The sequence below is a fragment of the Bos javanicus genome, chromosome 7 (genome assembly GCF_032452875.1).
Source record: "Bos javanicus breed banteng chromosome 7, ARS-OSU_banteng_1.0, whole genome shotgun sequence".
Classification (NCBI taxonomy): Eukaryota; Metazoa; Chordata; class Mammalia; order Artiodactyla; family Bovidae; genus Bos; species Bos javanicus.
In genome coordinates, this window is record NC_083874.1 from 110,052,999 (window position 1) to 110,066,919 (window position 13,921).

The following is a 13,921-nucleotide window of genomic DNA, read 5'->3' on the forward strand; positions in this document are numbered from 1 at the left end:
ACTGTGGGGATCACAATAAACTGTGGAAAATTCTGAAAGAGATGGGAATACCAGGCCACCTGATCTGCCTCTTGAGAAATTTGTATGCAGGTCAGGAAGCAACAGTTAGAACTGGACATGGAACAACAGACTGGTTCCAAATAGGAAGAGGAGTACGTCAAAGCTGTATACTGTCACCATGATTATTTAACTTATATGCAGAGTACATCATGAGAAACGCTGGGCTGGAAGAAACACAAGTGGGAATCAAGATTGTGAGGAGAAATCTCAATAACCTCAGATATGCAGATGACACCACCCTTATGGCAGAAAGTGAAGAGGAACTAAGAAGCCTCTTGATGAAAGTGAAAGAGGAGAGTGAAAAAGTTGGCTTAAAGCTCAACATTCAGAAAACAAAGATCATGGAATCTGGTCCCATCACTTCATGGGAAATAGATGGGGAAACAGTGGAAACAGTGTCAGACTTTATTTTTCTAGGCTCCAAAATCACTGCAGATGGTGACTTCAGCCATGAAATTAAAAGACGCTTACTCCTTGGAAGGAAAGTTTTGACCAACCTAGATAGCATATTGAAAAGCAGAGACATTGCTTTGCCAACAAAGGCCCGTCTAGTCACGGCTATGGTTTTTCCTGTGGTCATGTATGGATGTGAGAGTTGGACTATAAAGAAAGCTGAGTGCCAAAGAATTGATGCTTTTGAACTGTGGTGTTGGAGAAGACTCTTGAGAGTCTCTTGGACTGCAAGGAGATCCAACCAGTCCATTCTGAAGGAGATCAGCCCTGGGATTTCTTGGGAAGGAATGATGCTAAAGCTGAAACCGGTACTTTGGCCACCTGATGCGAAGAGTTGACTCATTGGAAAAGACTTTGATGCTGGGAGGGATCGGGGGCAGGAGGAGAAGGGGATGACAGAGGATGAGATGGCTGGATGGCATCACTGACTCGATGGACATGAGTCTCAGTGAAGTCCAGGAGTTGGTGATGGACAGGGAGGCCTGGCGTGCTGCGATTCATGGGGTCACAAAGAGTCAGACACGACTGAGCGACTGATCTGATCTGCTCTGATCTGATAGTTGATTTACAATGTTGTGTTGCTTTCTGCTGTCCAGGAAAGTGATTCAGAATAGAAAAAAATGATTCTTCTTTATATTCCTTTCCATTGTTGTTTATCACAGGATACTGGATGCAGTTCCCTGTCCTGTGCAGTAGGACCTTGTCTCTCCATTCTGTGTGTAATACTTCGCATCTGCTGATGCCAAACTCCTGGTCCATCCCTCACCCCCCTCCTTGACAGTCACAGATCTTTTCTCTCTATCTGTGAGTTTGTTTCTAATTCCTGCATAAGCTCATTTGTGTCATCGTCTAGATTCCACATATAAGTGATATCATATGGTATTTGTCTGTATTTTTCTGACTTCCTTCACTTGGTATGACAGTCTCTAGTTGCACCCATGCTGTGCGGATGGCCTTGTTTTGTTCCTTAGTGGCTCAGTAGTATTGCTTTGTGTGTGTGTTCGACGTCTTCCTGTCCATTTACCTGTCAGTGGACATTCAGGTTGTTTCCGTGGTGTGGCTGTTGTGCTGTGAACACGAGGGTGCACGTATCATTTTTATTGTAGTTTTGTCCAGATATATGCCCAGGAATAGACTGCAGATCGTATGGCAATTCCAGTTTTAGTTTTTGAAGAACCTTCATAGTGTTATCCATAGTAGCTACACCAGTTTGCATTCCCACCAACAGTGTAAGAGGGTTCCCTTTTCTCCACACCCTCTTCAGCATTTGTCATTTGTAGACATTTTAATGGCAGCCGTTCTGACTGGTGTGAAGTGGGACATCATTGTAGTTTTGAGTTGCAGTTCTCTAATAATTAGCGATTATTGAGCATCTTTTCAAGAAAAGACCAAAATTTTAGACTCACCCAGTTTTAAATGTCTTACCTCCCCCACCCTGGGATCTGTAATTCATAAACATAGTGGTAGGGACTCCTGTTGGTTTCTGCTTTTCTCCTTCCTCTTTTCCAACCAGCTAGATACTGATTGTGGTTCTTCCAGGCTTGGGCTGTGAAGGCAATGATAAGGAACAGGATAGGAAATAGGGGATTAAAGCTTGGTCTTCCCTGGGCTGGTACTGGTAAGCTGGTACAGTGATCTCTGGTTGTGGCAGGTTACAAATGCCTGTTGTCTTCCCCTGTGGGACATCTTTGATAGCTCTGCAGGGACTCTTTGCAGGACAGTTCTCTCACTCCGGGTGATCTGAGTGGCCCTTCAGCTGCCTGCTGTCACCGCCCTCGGGTTCTGCTTTCTGTGATGCCGAGATGAGGTGGCATCACCCCCACGGGAGGCACTCCAGCAGAAGGACCTCCTCGGGGGACCCGTGTCCAGTGCCCTTCTGCACAGTCCACTCCGGGTCCGTGAGAAACGTGCTTCTCTGTCCAGCTGTCAGGTGAGGCCAGCTGAGTCTCACTGAGACACTGTCCCCTCAGTCACCTGCTCCAGCAGTTTACCAGTTTTTCATGAGTGAGCCAGGTATCAGTCCGTTTCCTCAGACCACTAAGTGACACATATCAGGTGACCTTGAAGCTTTTTATCCTCTTTTACTTGGCTTGAGTAGAAAGAAAGAATGACCTCCTCTGTTCCTCTATGCCAAAGGAAAGGAGAAAAGCACCTTGGCAACTTTTTCTCTTAACGCAACAGAAAGACAGGCAAAGGATTTGAATAGGCAATTTATAAAAAGGAAAGTGTATAAAGAGAAGCTGGACTATATGAGTAAACAGAGAAAGAGAAATTAAACCAAACTTCAGATATAATTTTTATATTCCAGTTCAGCAGAAGTTAAAAATATAAATTTGCTATTTAGATATTAGGAAAATGTATACACTTACACTTTTATGTGAATAAATATTGTTGGAGTCTTTTAGGAAAGTGATTTTGCAGTACATATTAAAGTTAAAAATCTATATACCTTGTGACCACACCAGACCTGGTTTCAGGTATCTATCCTAGAGAATATCAGCAAAAATGCTCACATTTCCAAGTATTGAAGATGTATTACTGCATTATTTGTAATTTTTAAAAATTTGAATGTCCATCAAAGTGGAAATAGCAAAATAAAAAGTGATATATCCCACAAAGAAGGAATACAAGGGCTAAATAAAATAAGCTGTGGTGACATACGGGAAAGATTTTTAAAGATGTTGTTAAAAAAATAAAAGCAGTGTGAAAATTTTTATTACTGATACATTTATGTAAGAAAATGGAAAAATCAGGTATATGTCTTTGTATGCATGTACTCGTATTCGTAACTGCATAGAGGAGAGTTCAGACCATCTCAAACCGATGAATGCCTGCTTTTGGAGGGGATGTGGATGTCCCCTGGAGGAGAAGCAGGGTCAGGTAGAGCTTTAACATTCACAACAAGAATGTGCTACGCGTGTGATTGCACATGATTTACAAAAGAATTTAAAATATAATAAAACGAATGTTAGAGGTGATCTCTAAAATAATATCAATGATAGCTGGATATACTAATCCTCAAAGAGCCTATGAGAGCATTTATTGTCATTAAACAATATTTATCATATTAAAGGTAGTTCTCTATAGTAATTACTCACGTCTGAATGTCTGTTCAAACAATAATTATGAAGGCTTTGCTATGGTTGTGAGCTTCTAAGATGATACACAGAATTATGTCTTTCAGATAATAAATCAGACAAATTTCAACACAGGGCATGTTGACTTTATTATTTATAATAATAAGTAGCCAATTGATCTGATATGATAATATGCATATGAGAACTGTAACTAATATTCTCTGAGAAGTAAATATTTTATTTGTGGCCATCGCTTCTATATAATTTAAATTGCATTTCATTTTTAGGAAACTATGTATAAGCTATTCTCAAATGACATATAATTTAAAACTCATTCACCTTTATGGTGTTTATTTTAAAATTTTAATATGTGTGTGTTTGAATTATATAACTTAGTAAAGATTATTATAATTCTGGAAAGATTAAATATAAACGTTGGCCCCATAAATATAATTACATGACTGTTACTTCATTATTGTCCATATTTAGTACCTACATGAAAATGGGATTGTCCATCGTGATCTCAAACCAGAGAATCTTCTCTATGCAACTCCAGCACCAGATGCACCACTCAAAATTGGTAAGGGTATTTCCTGATGTCTTATTACCCCTGTTCCCAAAGCAGAAGAAATTTATTCCATGGACTTTGTAAATATTGCTCTATCAGGTTTTGTCTCCATTCAGTTTCCTCAAATAACGAAGTCTGTTTCCTAGAATATCAACTTGAATTAATTTGTGCCAGTTGGTACTTTATAGCTGGACACACAAAGGAATCACAGCCCTTGGAAAAGACAGGGACTTCAGGAGGTGACCTTATATTTTGAAGATAAGTTTATTATAGAAGAAAATCACAGATTATGTAGCACTTCTTTTTGGTTATCAACTTTTATCACAAGTTAGTTGGAGCTTAATTTTAGCTAATGAAGAACTCTGACACAAAATGCTTAGAACATATCAGTGTACTTTTGGCTCTGAGTCATTTGTTTATATGAACAGAGATAAGTTGAGATCTGTATTTCTCAACGTGCACTCCACAGAACGCCAGTTCTCAGTGAACGAGGGTGGATGAGCCCCTTGGGGGATGAGTATGGAGGTGCTGGGTTTGGTCAAGCCAGTCAGGGAACGCTGAGTCATAGCTAAGCCAGGCTTTATGTCTGCAGGGCTTTCAGAAAGTTAGAAGTGCTAATGTGTGGGCTTAACATCTAAATTAGTGTCTGTAAGGCTCTTCCCAAACCTTATTTGACTTTGGAAACCTTGATTTGTGTTTTTTTCCCCCAGTAAGAACTTAAAGAACTACAGAGATGATTTGGGAAATTCTGATCTACCCAGAGAGATCAGTAAATCAGCATTTTAGAAAAAAATGTATATTAAATTTTACTTTCCTTGTCCCTTACAAAGCAAATCTTTGTTTACAAAAATAATTATAAAATTTATTTTGGATTCTTTGGAGAAGCTGTTCTAAATCCTCTGAAGGGCACTACTCTTTTGGTGCTGTCTTTTATAACGCTAATCTGATGAGTTCACTGCATTTATGTTAACGTTTTTGAAAATTAAGTTGTACATATCATGGGAAAGCTCAGACAACGTAATGTGCTTTATGAGCCAAGAACCTAAAGGAAAAATGCCGACATCCTGCTGGGCCGCCGGCCTGTTCTCTCCTGAAAGGCAGCGGGCAGCAGGGAGGCTTCCGTTTGTTGCTTCCTTTAACAGCACTTTCAAAGATTTTATCCTTAAAGAGATTTCTTTAAATGGATGGATAGATACTAATTTAGCAGGGAGAGCCTTCCTTTCTGAAGGACTTCCTGTTGCTTTTTCTGATAAGGATCAGCACCTCCATGGAAATGTGGGTTTATCTTTGAAGTCTAAAATGGCATCAGTTCTGCACCTGCCTCTCTTGAAGAATGCCCTTGAACTGTTTCCTGAGGTTTCTTGGGTGAAAGAGATGTAGCCCAGCAAATAGAGTATAATAGCAACTTTTGATCATGTTTTATCTAGGTAATATTCTGAGAAATAAATAAAAAGGATTTTTGCGCAAAGTTACATGTTCTTCGTATGAGAGTAAATTCTTATCCATCAAATACACTAAAGAATGAAACCATTTATTTTGAAGCAGAATAAACCTTTTATATTTCTGTTCATTTTCTTGACATTTATGAAAGTCTAATTTTTTTATTCTGATTTCTTAGATGGATTAAAGTTCTGATTTTATTAGTAATCCTATGCTGTCGTTAAGAGTTAGTTTCAAATCTTAGAATTAACATTATACAAAATATATCCATTGCATCTATTATTTCCAGAAGAAATAGCTTATTTACTAAAAGTAAGTAATTACAGAGAAAACATAAAATATATATTGGAGTCATGGGGTAAACTTTTTTCCAATTTAATGCCAGACTTAAATTATTATTTAGTTTTTTTAGTTTACTCTCCCAAATGGCTGTCCTCTATATCCACCCCAATATCAAATACAGAAACAAACAAGTTTTGTTTTGAATAATAAAATAGTAATCTGTCATCTTATAAAAGCTGAGAAAATACTCATTTCATTAATTTTTTTTCTTGTCTTCTTAGCTGATTTTGGACTCTCCAAAATCGTAGAACATCAAGTACTCATGAAGACAGTATGTGGAACCCCAGGGTACTGCGGTATGTTCTGTAATACTGATTGATATTTTACTTCTTTGTATTCAAAGTCCTAATATCTCTATTTGAGACATAATTTGATATGAGTCTCCATGAGGAAGGTGTTTATAAATGACACTCAGACCAGCTCTTGCTCTGCATGAGGGGTTCAATGATGTTGATTTTAGGGTGCCCCTGCAGGACAGCAGGGAGGTGGGAACCAGGAGAGGAATAGGAGCTCTGTCCCTGGGGACCAGGAGAAGGGACAGGATCCACACCTGGGGAAGCCAGGAGAAGGGAAAGGATCCGCGCCTGGCGACCAGGAGAAGGGACAGGAGCTCTGTGCCTGGGGACCCAGGAAGAAGTAACAGGAGCTCTGAGCCTGCCTTTCAGGGAGTAGCTGCTCTTATACTCAGTATACTGCTCTTCTACTCAGGAGTAGAAACAGACTCTCCAGGGCAAAGAACAGGGAAATACCTTTGTGATTGGGATTAAAGCCATGAACCCTTTGTCACTTTACTCACGTGCTGTTTGTTAGGAAGGTGTGTGAGGAGACGTGTCGTTCATTCCGATGGTGTGCAGGACTGCAGGGAGCGAGGGTGGCCCCTGGTTCTCATTGATGGCCCTGGTCTAGCCTCACTAGAAGGGCAATAGGTGGGGTTTCCCAGCCAGAGGCCCTGGAGATAACACAGTCCTCACATCCTTGCCCATCCTCCCAGCCTCCTGGAACGGGCTGAAGGCACCCTGAGTACAGGCCACAGTCCGGAGACAGAACAATAGCGTTTGATCCAAGACAGCATGAAGCTCGCCCCCCTTTTTTTTTCTTGATGACTCTCTCAATCTGGCAACAAGCTAAAAGCCAATAAAGCTTATAAGAATTTCTCAAGTTTTTCTGACTCATGAATACATCACAAATTAATTAAAATCTGTGTTACAAAGAAAAGAGACAAGATTTCAAGTTACCAGTCGTAAAACTATCTATCATTTTCTCTTAAAACTATCATTTTCTCTTAGGGCCGTCATTTTTTTATACAAATCTTCCTTCACTTACTCATATGTTCACCTGCTGTACTCAAGTCAGTGCTTGGCACCAGGAAGATGCATTTTCTTGCCCCCTCCCCCACTCCCATGGGCTCAGAATCTGTAAGGAACGAATGTGAAACCAAACATGTATACCTTGAGGAATGCCATGTTATGCTTATGGAAAGGCCATTATGGAAACATAGGAGAAGGGTGGTTTCAGCGTTATCTGTCCTATTCTTCTATGGGATTTATGTTTGTTAGTCACATCATGTCATAAGTAGACACGGAAGAATGACATTACTAACTCATTTTAACAACTTTTGAATTCACAGAAGTCAGACTGGAACAGTGCATTAAGAAAGCCACTGAAGGAAATGCATGATTAAATGTAGGATTCACAGAATGTTAGTGCTAGAAGGAACTTTAGTATTCATCTAGTAACATTCTCATTTTACTAAGGTCAAAAGAGTATGACTTCCTCAAGATTCCAAGTCTAGTTACTAGAGGATCAGGGATGAGAATCCAGGTATTCGAGGTCCTAAAAACAGAATTACAGAAGGAGGTGGAGCTAACCCACTCCAGTGCTCTTGCTGGGGTAATCCCATGGACGGAGGAGTCTGGCAGGCTGTAGTCCATGGGGTCAACAGGAGTCAGACACAGCTGAGCACATACACATCACACTAATCAAAAAAGCAACATAGAAAAATCAATAGTTTCCCTTCAGAGCAGTATATATCATTTACAACTTTCAGTTTAAAATGTTCCTTATTTTAATTTTTGAAACCTCAGAAGTGTGGGTCATTGTAGGAAGTGAAAATCCGAACATTGTTGCTCAGTCGCTCAGTCATGTCTGACTCTTTGCCGCCCTATGGATGGCAGCAGAGAAAGACAGGGAACGTCCTCCACCATCTCCCGGAGTTCACTCAGACTCATGTATCTCGAGTCGGTGATGCCATCCCACCACCTCATCCTCTGTCGTCCCCTTCTCCTCCCACCTTCAATCTTTCTCAGCATCAGGGTCTTTCCAATGAGTCAGTTTCTCACATCAGGTATCCAAAATATTGGAGCTTCAGTTTCAGCATCAGTTCTTCCAGTGAATATTCAGGGTTGATCTCCTTTAGGATGGACTGGTTTGATCTCCTTGCAGTCCAAGGGACTCTGAGGAGTCTTTTCCAGCACCACAGTTGCAAAGTATCAGTCCTTCGGTGCTCAGCCTTCTTTATGGTCCAACTCTCATATCCGTGCATAACTACTGAAAAAAACCATAGCTTTGACTACATGGATCTTTGTCAGCAAAGTAATGTCTCTGCTTTTTAATACACTGTCTATGTTTGTCATAGCTTTTCTTCCAAGGAGCAAGCATCTTTTAATTTCATGGCTACAGTCACCATCCACTGTGATTGTGGAGCCCAGGAAACTAAAATCTGTCACTATTTCTACTTTCTCCAAACATAAGACAGATGTTGATTTCTCTGATACACTGGAGATCTGGAGGTAGGCGGTCCAGGTGGGTTCCACAGCTATGGCTCTGCAGGTGTGGTGGATCTCAGTGTCAGGGATTCAGACTTTTTCTGTCTTACTCTACCATTCCTGAGTATGTTTCCTCACAGTCCAAAATGACTGCTTGAAATCAGTCATTACATCTGCATTCTACAACCAGAAGAAGTAAACTCTACGAAAGCACATTTTCATGTTTAAATGCACTTCCGGAAGCCCCACGTGTCACTTCCACTTGTATCTTATTTGCCAGTACTTAGTTCCAGCCCCAGAAGACCAGAGAAACTGCCAGTACATCCTTACTGGACATGCTGCAGTCCCTCGTGAACTCGGGGTCTGTTAGCAGAGTGAGTGCTGCACCAGACAACTGTCTCTACCACAGGCTTACGAGCGAGATTGTCATTCTCAGAAAAACTGTGGAAACCATTACAGTATGTTCCCTTTAGCCATCCTCTTCTTCTGATTTTATACTTTTCTTTTCCTTAGAACTGTTGCCTGACGACCTGCCCATCACCCTTCCTTCTAATCGTGCCATATGAACTTCTCCTTTCTCTAATTCATATGTCCTTGTTTGACCTCATCCTGAATTTCTTTCCTGCTTCCAGATCTCCAACAACACGGGGAAAAGAAGAACCCTGAGTTCTCTACTATATACCAGTGGGGCGGCCCATTTTGGCCCTTCATTGCTGACCAGTTGACAGAAGCATTGAAAGAGGATTGAGGAGAGAATGAGACAACAAGTTAAGGGTTTCCCACAACAGTAAAGCTGGTGGTCAACTTAGTAATTGCTATCTAATACTGAATTCTAAGTATTCCAGGGAGATAGGAAGGTTAGAGAAATCCTCTGAGAACTGAGCAGCCTGAAATGGAAGGATCAGGGAGAAATTACCCTAGTAATCTCTCAGAGTCCCTTCTGGGACTGAGATAGCAGAGTCCTTTCAACAGCTTATTAATAATAGTGATAAGAGCAAGTCTTTCTTGTGACAGTACAAAATGGTCATTCCCAGTCAGTCAGTTCAGTCACTCAGTCGTGTCTGACTCTTTGCGAGCCCGTGGACTGCAGCACACCAGGCCTCCCTGTCCATCACCGGCTCCCAGTGTTCACTAAAACTCATGTCCATCGAGTCAGTGATGCCATCCAACCATCTCATCATATTGGGCACCTACCTACCTGGAGAGTTCATCATTCATTGTCCTGTCTTTCTGCCTTTTCATATTGTTCAGGGGGTTCTCAAGGCAAGAACACTGACATGGTTTGCCATCCCCTTCTCCAGTGGACGTTTTGTCAGGACTCTCCACCATGAGCTGTCCATCTTGGGTGGCCCCACACGGCGTGGCTCCTAGTTTCAGTGAGTTAGACAAGGCTGTGGTCATGTGATCAGATTGGTTAGTTTTCTGTGATTGTGGTTTTCAGTTTGGTCATTCTCTGAATAAATGATTGATCCATATTGATTCACTATGAATGAATGATTCATTCACTGGTAAAATGAACACTGAATGTGTTAATAGACTCCATGTTAGTCACTGAGATTATGAGTGAACACAGTATGATCTTACCCTTCAAGGATCTCATAGGCTATAAAAGAAGAAATATCTGTACAGGATAAATCAGAATTTGTTGTGATAAATTACATACTTATCTGAGCCTAAGGCTCAAGGATGCAGAGGGGAGTGAGTAATTAATCCTTCTTAGGTGGGCCTTTACGGAGGAGGGACACTGGAGAATTGGTAGGAGTTCAGCGAGTGAAGAGGCGGCCACAGAGAAGGCAGGCGAGTGGCAGCATCTGGCAGCTCCAGGGACTATTTGCTGCTCGGTCACTTTGCATGACTACAGCATGGAGTCTTCGGTACCAAGAATGCAGATGGACTTGGAAAAGTAGGATGCACCAAATTTTAAAAGAATCTGTGCACTAGGCCAGGGGATTGAGACTCGCTTTGGGGGATAATATTGACCCAACAAAGGTTCCTCATCAGAGCAATTATATTTTAAAATCAAGTCTGTTTTATCAATATCCTGATAATGACATTATGACAAATGAATCTGAGAGAGAAGAGAGATCAAAGAAGACAAATTAGAAAGCTATTGTAGGTGCTCTTTCCTGTCAATCCAGTCATTTATTTTTTAACATAAAATTATTATAAAAATACTATTTCTAACTCTTGCTTTGCCATCTTATGAGACAATGCTCTTAAGGCGATGCTGTCTCATAAGAGAGGCTTGTTTTCCATTTGTTTGTCCCTGGCAGATATCCACATCACCCTTGGGGCTGGGTAACGGGGTAGAGGGAGCTGAGTGGTTGAACGAGATCGAGGCAATCCATCCACTGCGCTGGAGGCAGAGGCTCCCCCAGGAAGGTGTGGTTTGCTGAACCGCACGACAGAAGGAAGCAGCAAGGATGCTGCGGCAGGAGGGGGTCAGAGAGGAAATAAACGTGCTTTCAGGCTCCGAAGTGCTAGACTCACACTGCAGTTGTAGAGGCCAAGGCAGGCTTAGAAATAAAAACAGGAAAGTTTGATTACTTAATTTAAAAGGCAGGGTTCATAATATATATAAGCAGACATATATATTCATACAGTCTCTTGATCCAAAGGAAATACAATAGAATATTAACCCCAAGAGGGGGCAGGGGGGCAAGATTTTAAGGACCCGGTAACACTGGGGCACGGGCAGCAGGCAGCCTAGAGCAGAGAGAAGGTGCAGAGATGTGAATTGTTTCAACTTAATGTGATAATATATCTATTCATCTGTCTCACAAACAATGAGACCTTTTATAGGTAAGGCTGAAGCCCTCTTCGAGGATCACCCTCAGTTCCAGCCCTTTCTCCCCATACCACATATAAGTACTGGTTTGTGTGTGTGTTTGTTTGTTTGTTTTAAGTTCATTGCAAAAAGAAAGTCATCATTGTGAGTATCAGTTTTCCATGTAGCCTTCTGAGAATATTTGGGTGAGGAGGGAACTGTCCCTTTATAGAAAGAGCTGAAAATGAGATCCAAGTGCAAGACTGGCGGAAATCACAGTCACGCTGTGAAAAGCACGACTTTACACAGAGACTTTGCGTTTACCTTGGACGGTGACAGAGAAGGGAGGCTGAGCTTGCTTCTTGCTTGATGTAAGGACGATTGTGTCCTCTGTGAATTATTCTTATGTACACTCTGTCGGATATCTTGAAGGCTTTTTCAATTACATCTTTGGAGAGAGTAGGTGTTTATGTTATACCATGTGTCATTTGTTAGGAAATTAAAAAAGGAAAGCTATCCAATCAGTCTCACTTACAGAACTTTTGCCCCAGGCTATTAATAACAGAGGGTTCTCCTATAAAAGAATCTCAAAGGAAAAAAGATCACAGATACTGTGTGTTTAAGCAAATACTCATTATTTCCTGGGAAATGTGCCCAGTCGAAACAGAACTCCAGGCCAGAAAACTAAAATTTGTGATTCAGATAAATGGAATCAATGACTAATACTCTGAAATACTCCATGAAGTATTCAACGTTGAAGAAATTCTCAGAATCTTGTTGGGAATAGAAATAGGTCTCAAGAAAAAAAATATCCATTGGGCATGGCTCCTGATAAATGTGTTACAATGTAACTATGCAATACTACTTCCAGAATATCTTAACTGGTTGAGATATTTAAAGCTTGAAGTTTATGGGTGTTCTGCAGGTGGTGACTATAGCCATGAAATTAAAAGATGCTTGCTTCTTGGAAAAAAAGCTATGACTAACCTAGACAGCATATTAAAAAGCAGAGACGTTACTTTGCTGACAAAGGTCCGTCTGTCTCGTCAAAACTATGGTTTTTTCAGTAGTCATGTATGGATGTGAGAGTTGAACTATAAAGAAAGCTGAGTGCCAAAGAATTGATGCTTTTGAACTGTGGTGTTGGAGAAGACTCTTGTGAGTCCCCTGGACTGCAAGGAGATCCAACCAGTCCATTCTAAAGGAATCAACCCTGAATGTTCATCAGAAGGACTGATGTTGAAGCTGAAACTCCAATACTTTGGCCACCTGATGTGAAGAACTGACTTATTTGAAAAGACCCTGATGCTGGGAAAGATTGAAGGTGGGAGGAGAAGGGGACGACAGAGGATAAGATGGCTGTATAGCATCACAGACTCAACGGACATGAGTTTGAGTAAACTCCAGGAGTTGGTGATGGACAGGGAGGCCTGGCCTGCTGCAGTCCATGGGGTCACAAAGAGTTGGACACAACTGAGCGACTGAACTTAACTGAAACATACCCACGCCCATCATAGACAAGAAATACAAGATGTTAGAGTAGAAAAGAAAAACCAGTATGGAAGTGGTTATATAAAAGAATGTTTCTGTCTAATATCAATTATCTAATTTATTCATAGGCTTAGTTAACTGAATTATGTATCTTCATATTTTATATTCCTACTTGTGTATTTATCCACATTCTTTTTTTTTTTTCCAAGATTGTATAAAGAATTTTATTTGAGGGTTTTTTAAGTTGAACTTTTGTTGTTGTTGATGTTTTTGTTTTGTTTTTCAGAAAATAGCAAAAATCAAACCGGAATAAAACTAAGTGCTTTAGAGAACAGTAAATGTTGCTATATTCTCTTCTCTGCTGCACAATCAAAATAAACATGATTTAATAATTTTATACTAATTTTTATTTTACTTTTTGAAGGCATGATTAGCATCTGTTTTAGTTTTAAACGTTTATTTTGTTTCATAATCTTTCCTTTTTAAAATTATTTATTTTAATTGAAGGCTAATTACTTTACAATATTGTAGTGGGTTTTGCCATACATTGACATGAATCAGCCATGGGTGTACACGTGTCCCCCATCCTGAAACCCCTCCCACCACCCACCCCATCCCATCCCTCTGGGTTGTCCCAGTGCACCAGCTTTGAATGCCCTGTTTCATGCATTGCACTTGGACTGGTGATCTGTTTCACATATGGTAAAATATTCAGGTTCCAGAAGCTATTAAGAATTTATTTCCTCTTGGCATTTGCCAGGTCTAATTATTATAGGGATAATCTTACTTTGTCACCACATTGATATATTCTAAAGAAATAACCTATTCCATTCACTGTACCAGAATTAGAATTTTTTGAGCAGTCTACAGTCAGAAGAGATTTCTGTCCACATGCAGATACATTACCATGAAAAATATTGGAAAATTTAAATGAGTAAAAGATGTAAATCTAATAGTC

General features: G+C 40.5%; 1 protein-coding gene across 1 annotated transcript in view; it reads left to right on the forward strand.

The window, feature by feature from the left end:
- The window catches only part of CAMK4 (calcium/calmodulin dependent protein kinase IV), a 269,812-nt gene that overhangs the window by 215,353 nt on the left and 40,538 nt on the right, over positions 1-13,921 (forward strand). The window contains exons 5-6 of the mRNA XM_061424868.1: positions 4,080-4,170; positions 6,162-6,236. Of these exons, the coding sequence (XP_061280852.1) occupies positions 4,080-4,170; positions 6,162-6,236 (166 nt within the window). The remainder of the gene's footprint in view (positions 1-4,079; positions 4,171-6,161; positions 6,237-13,921) is intronic.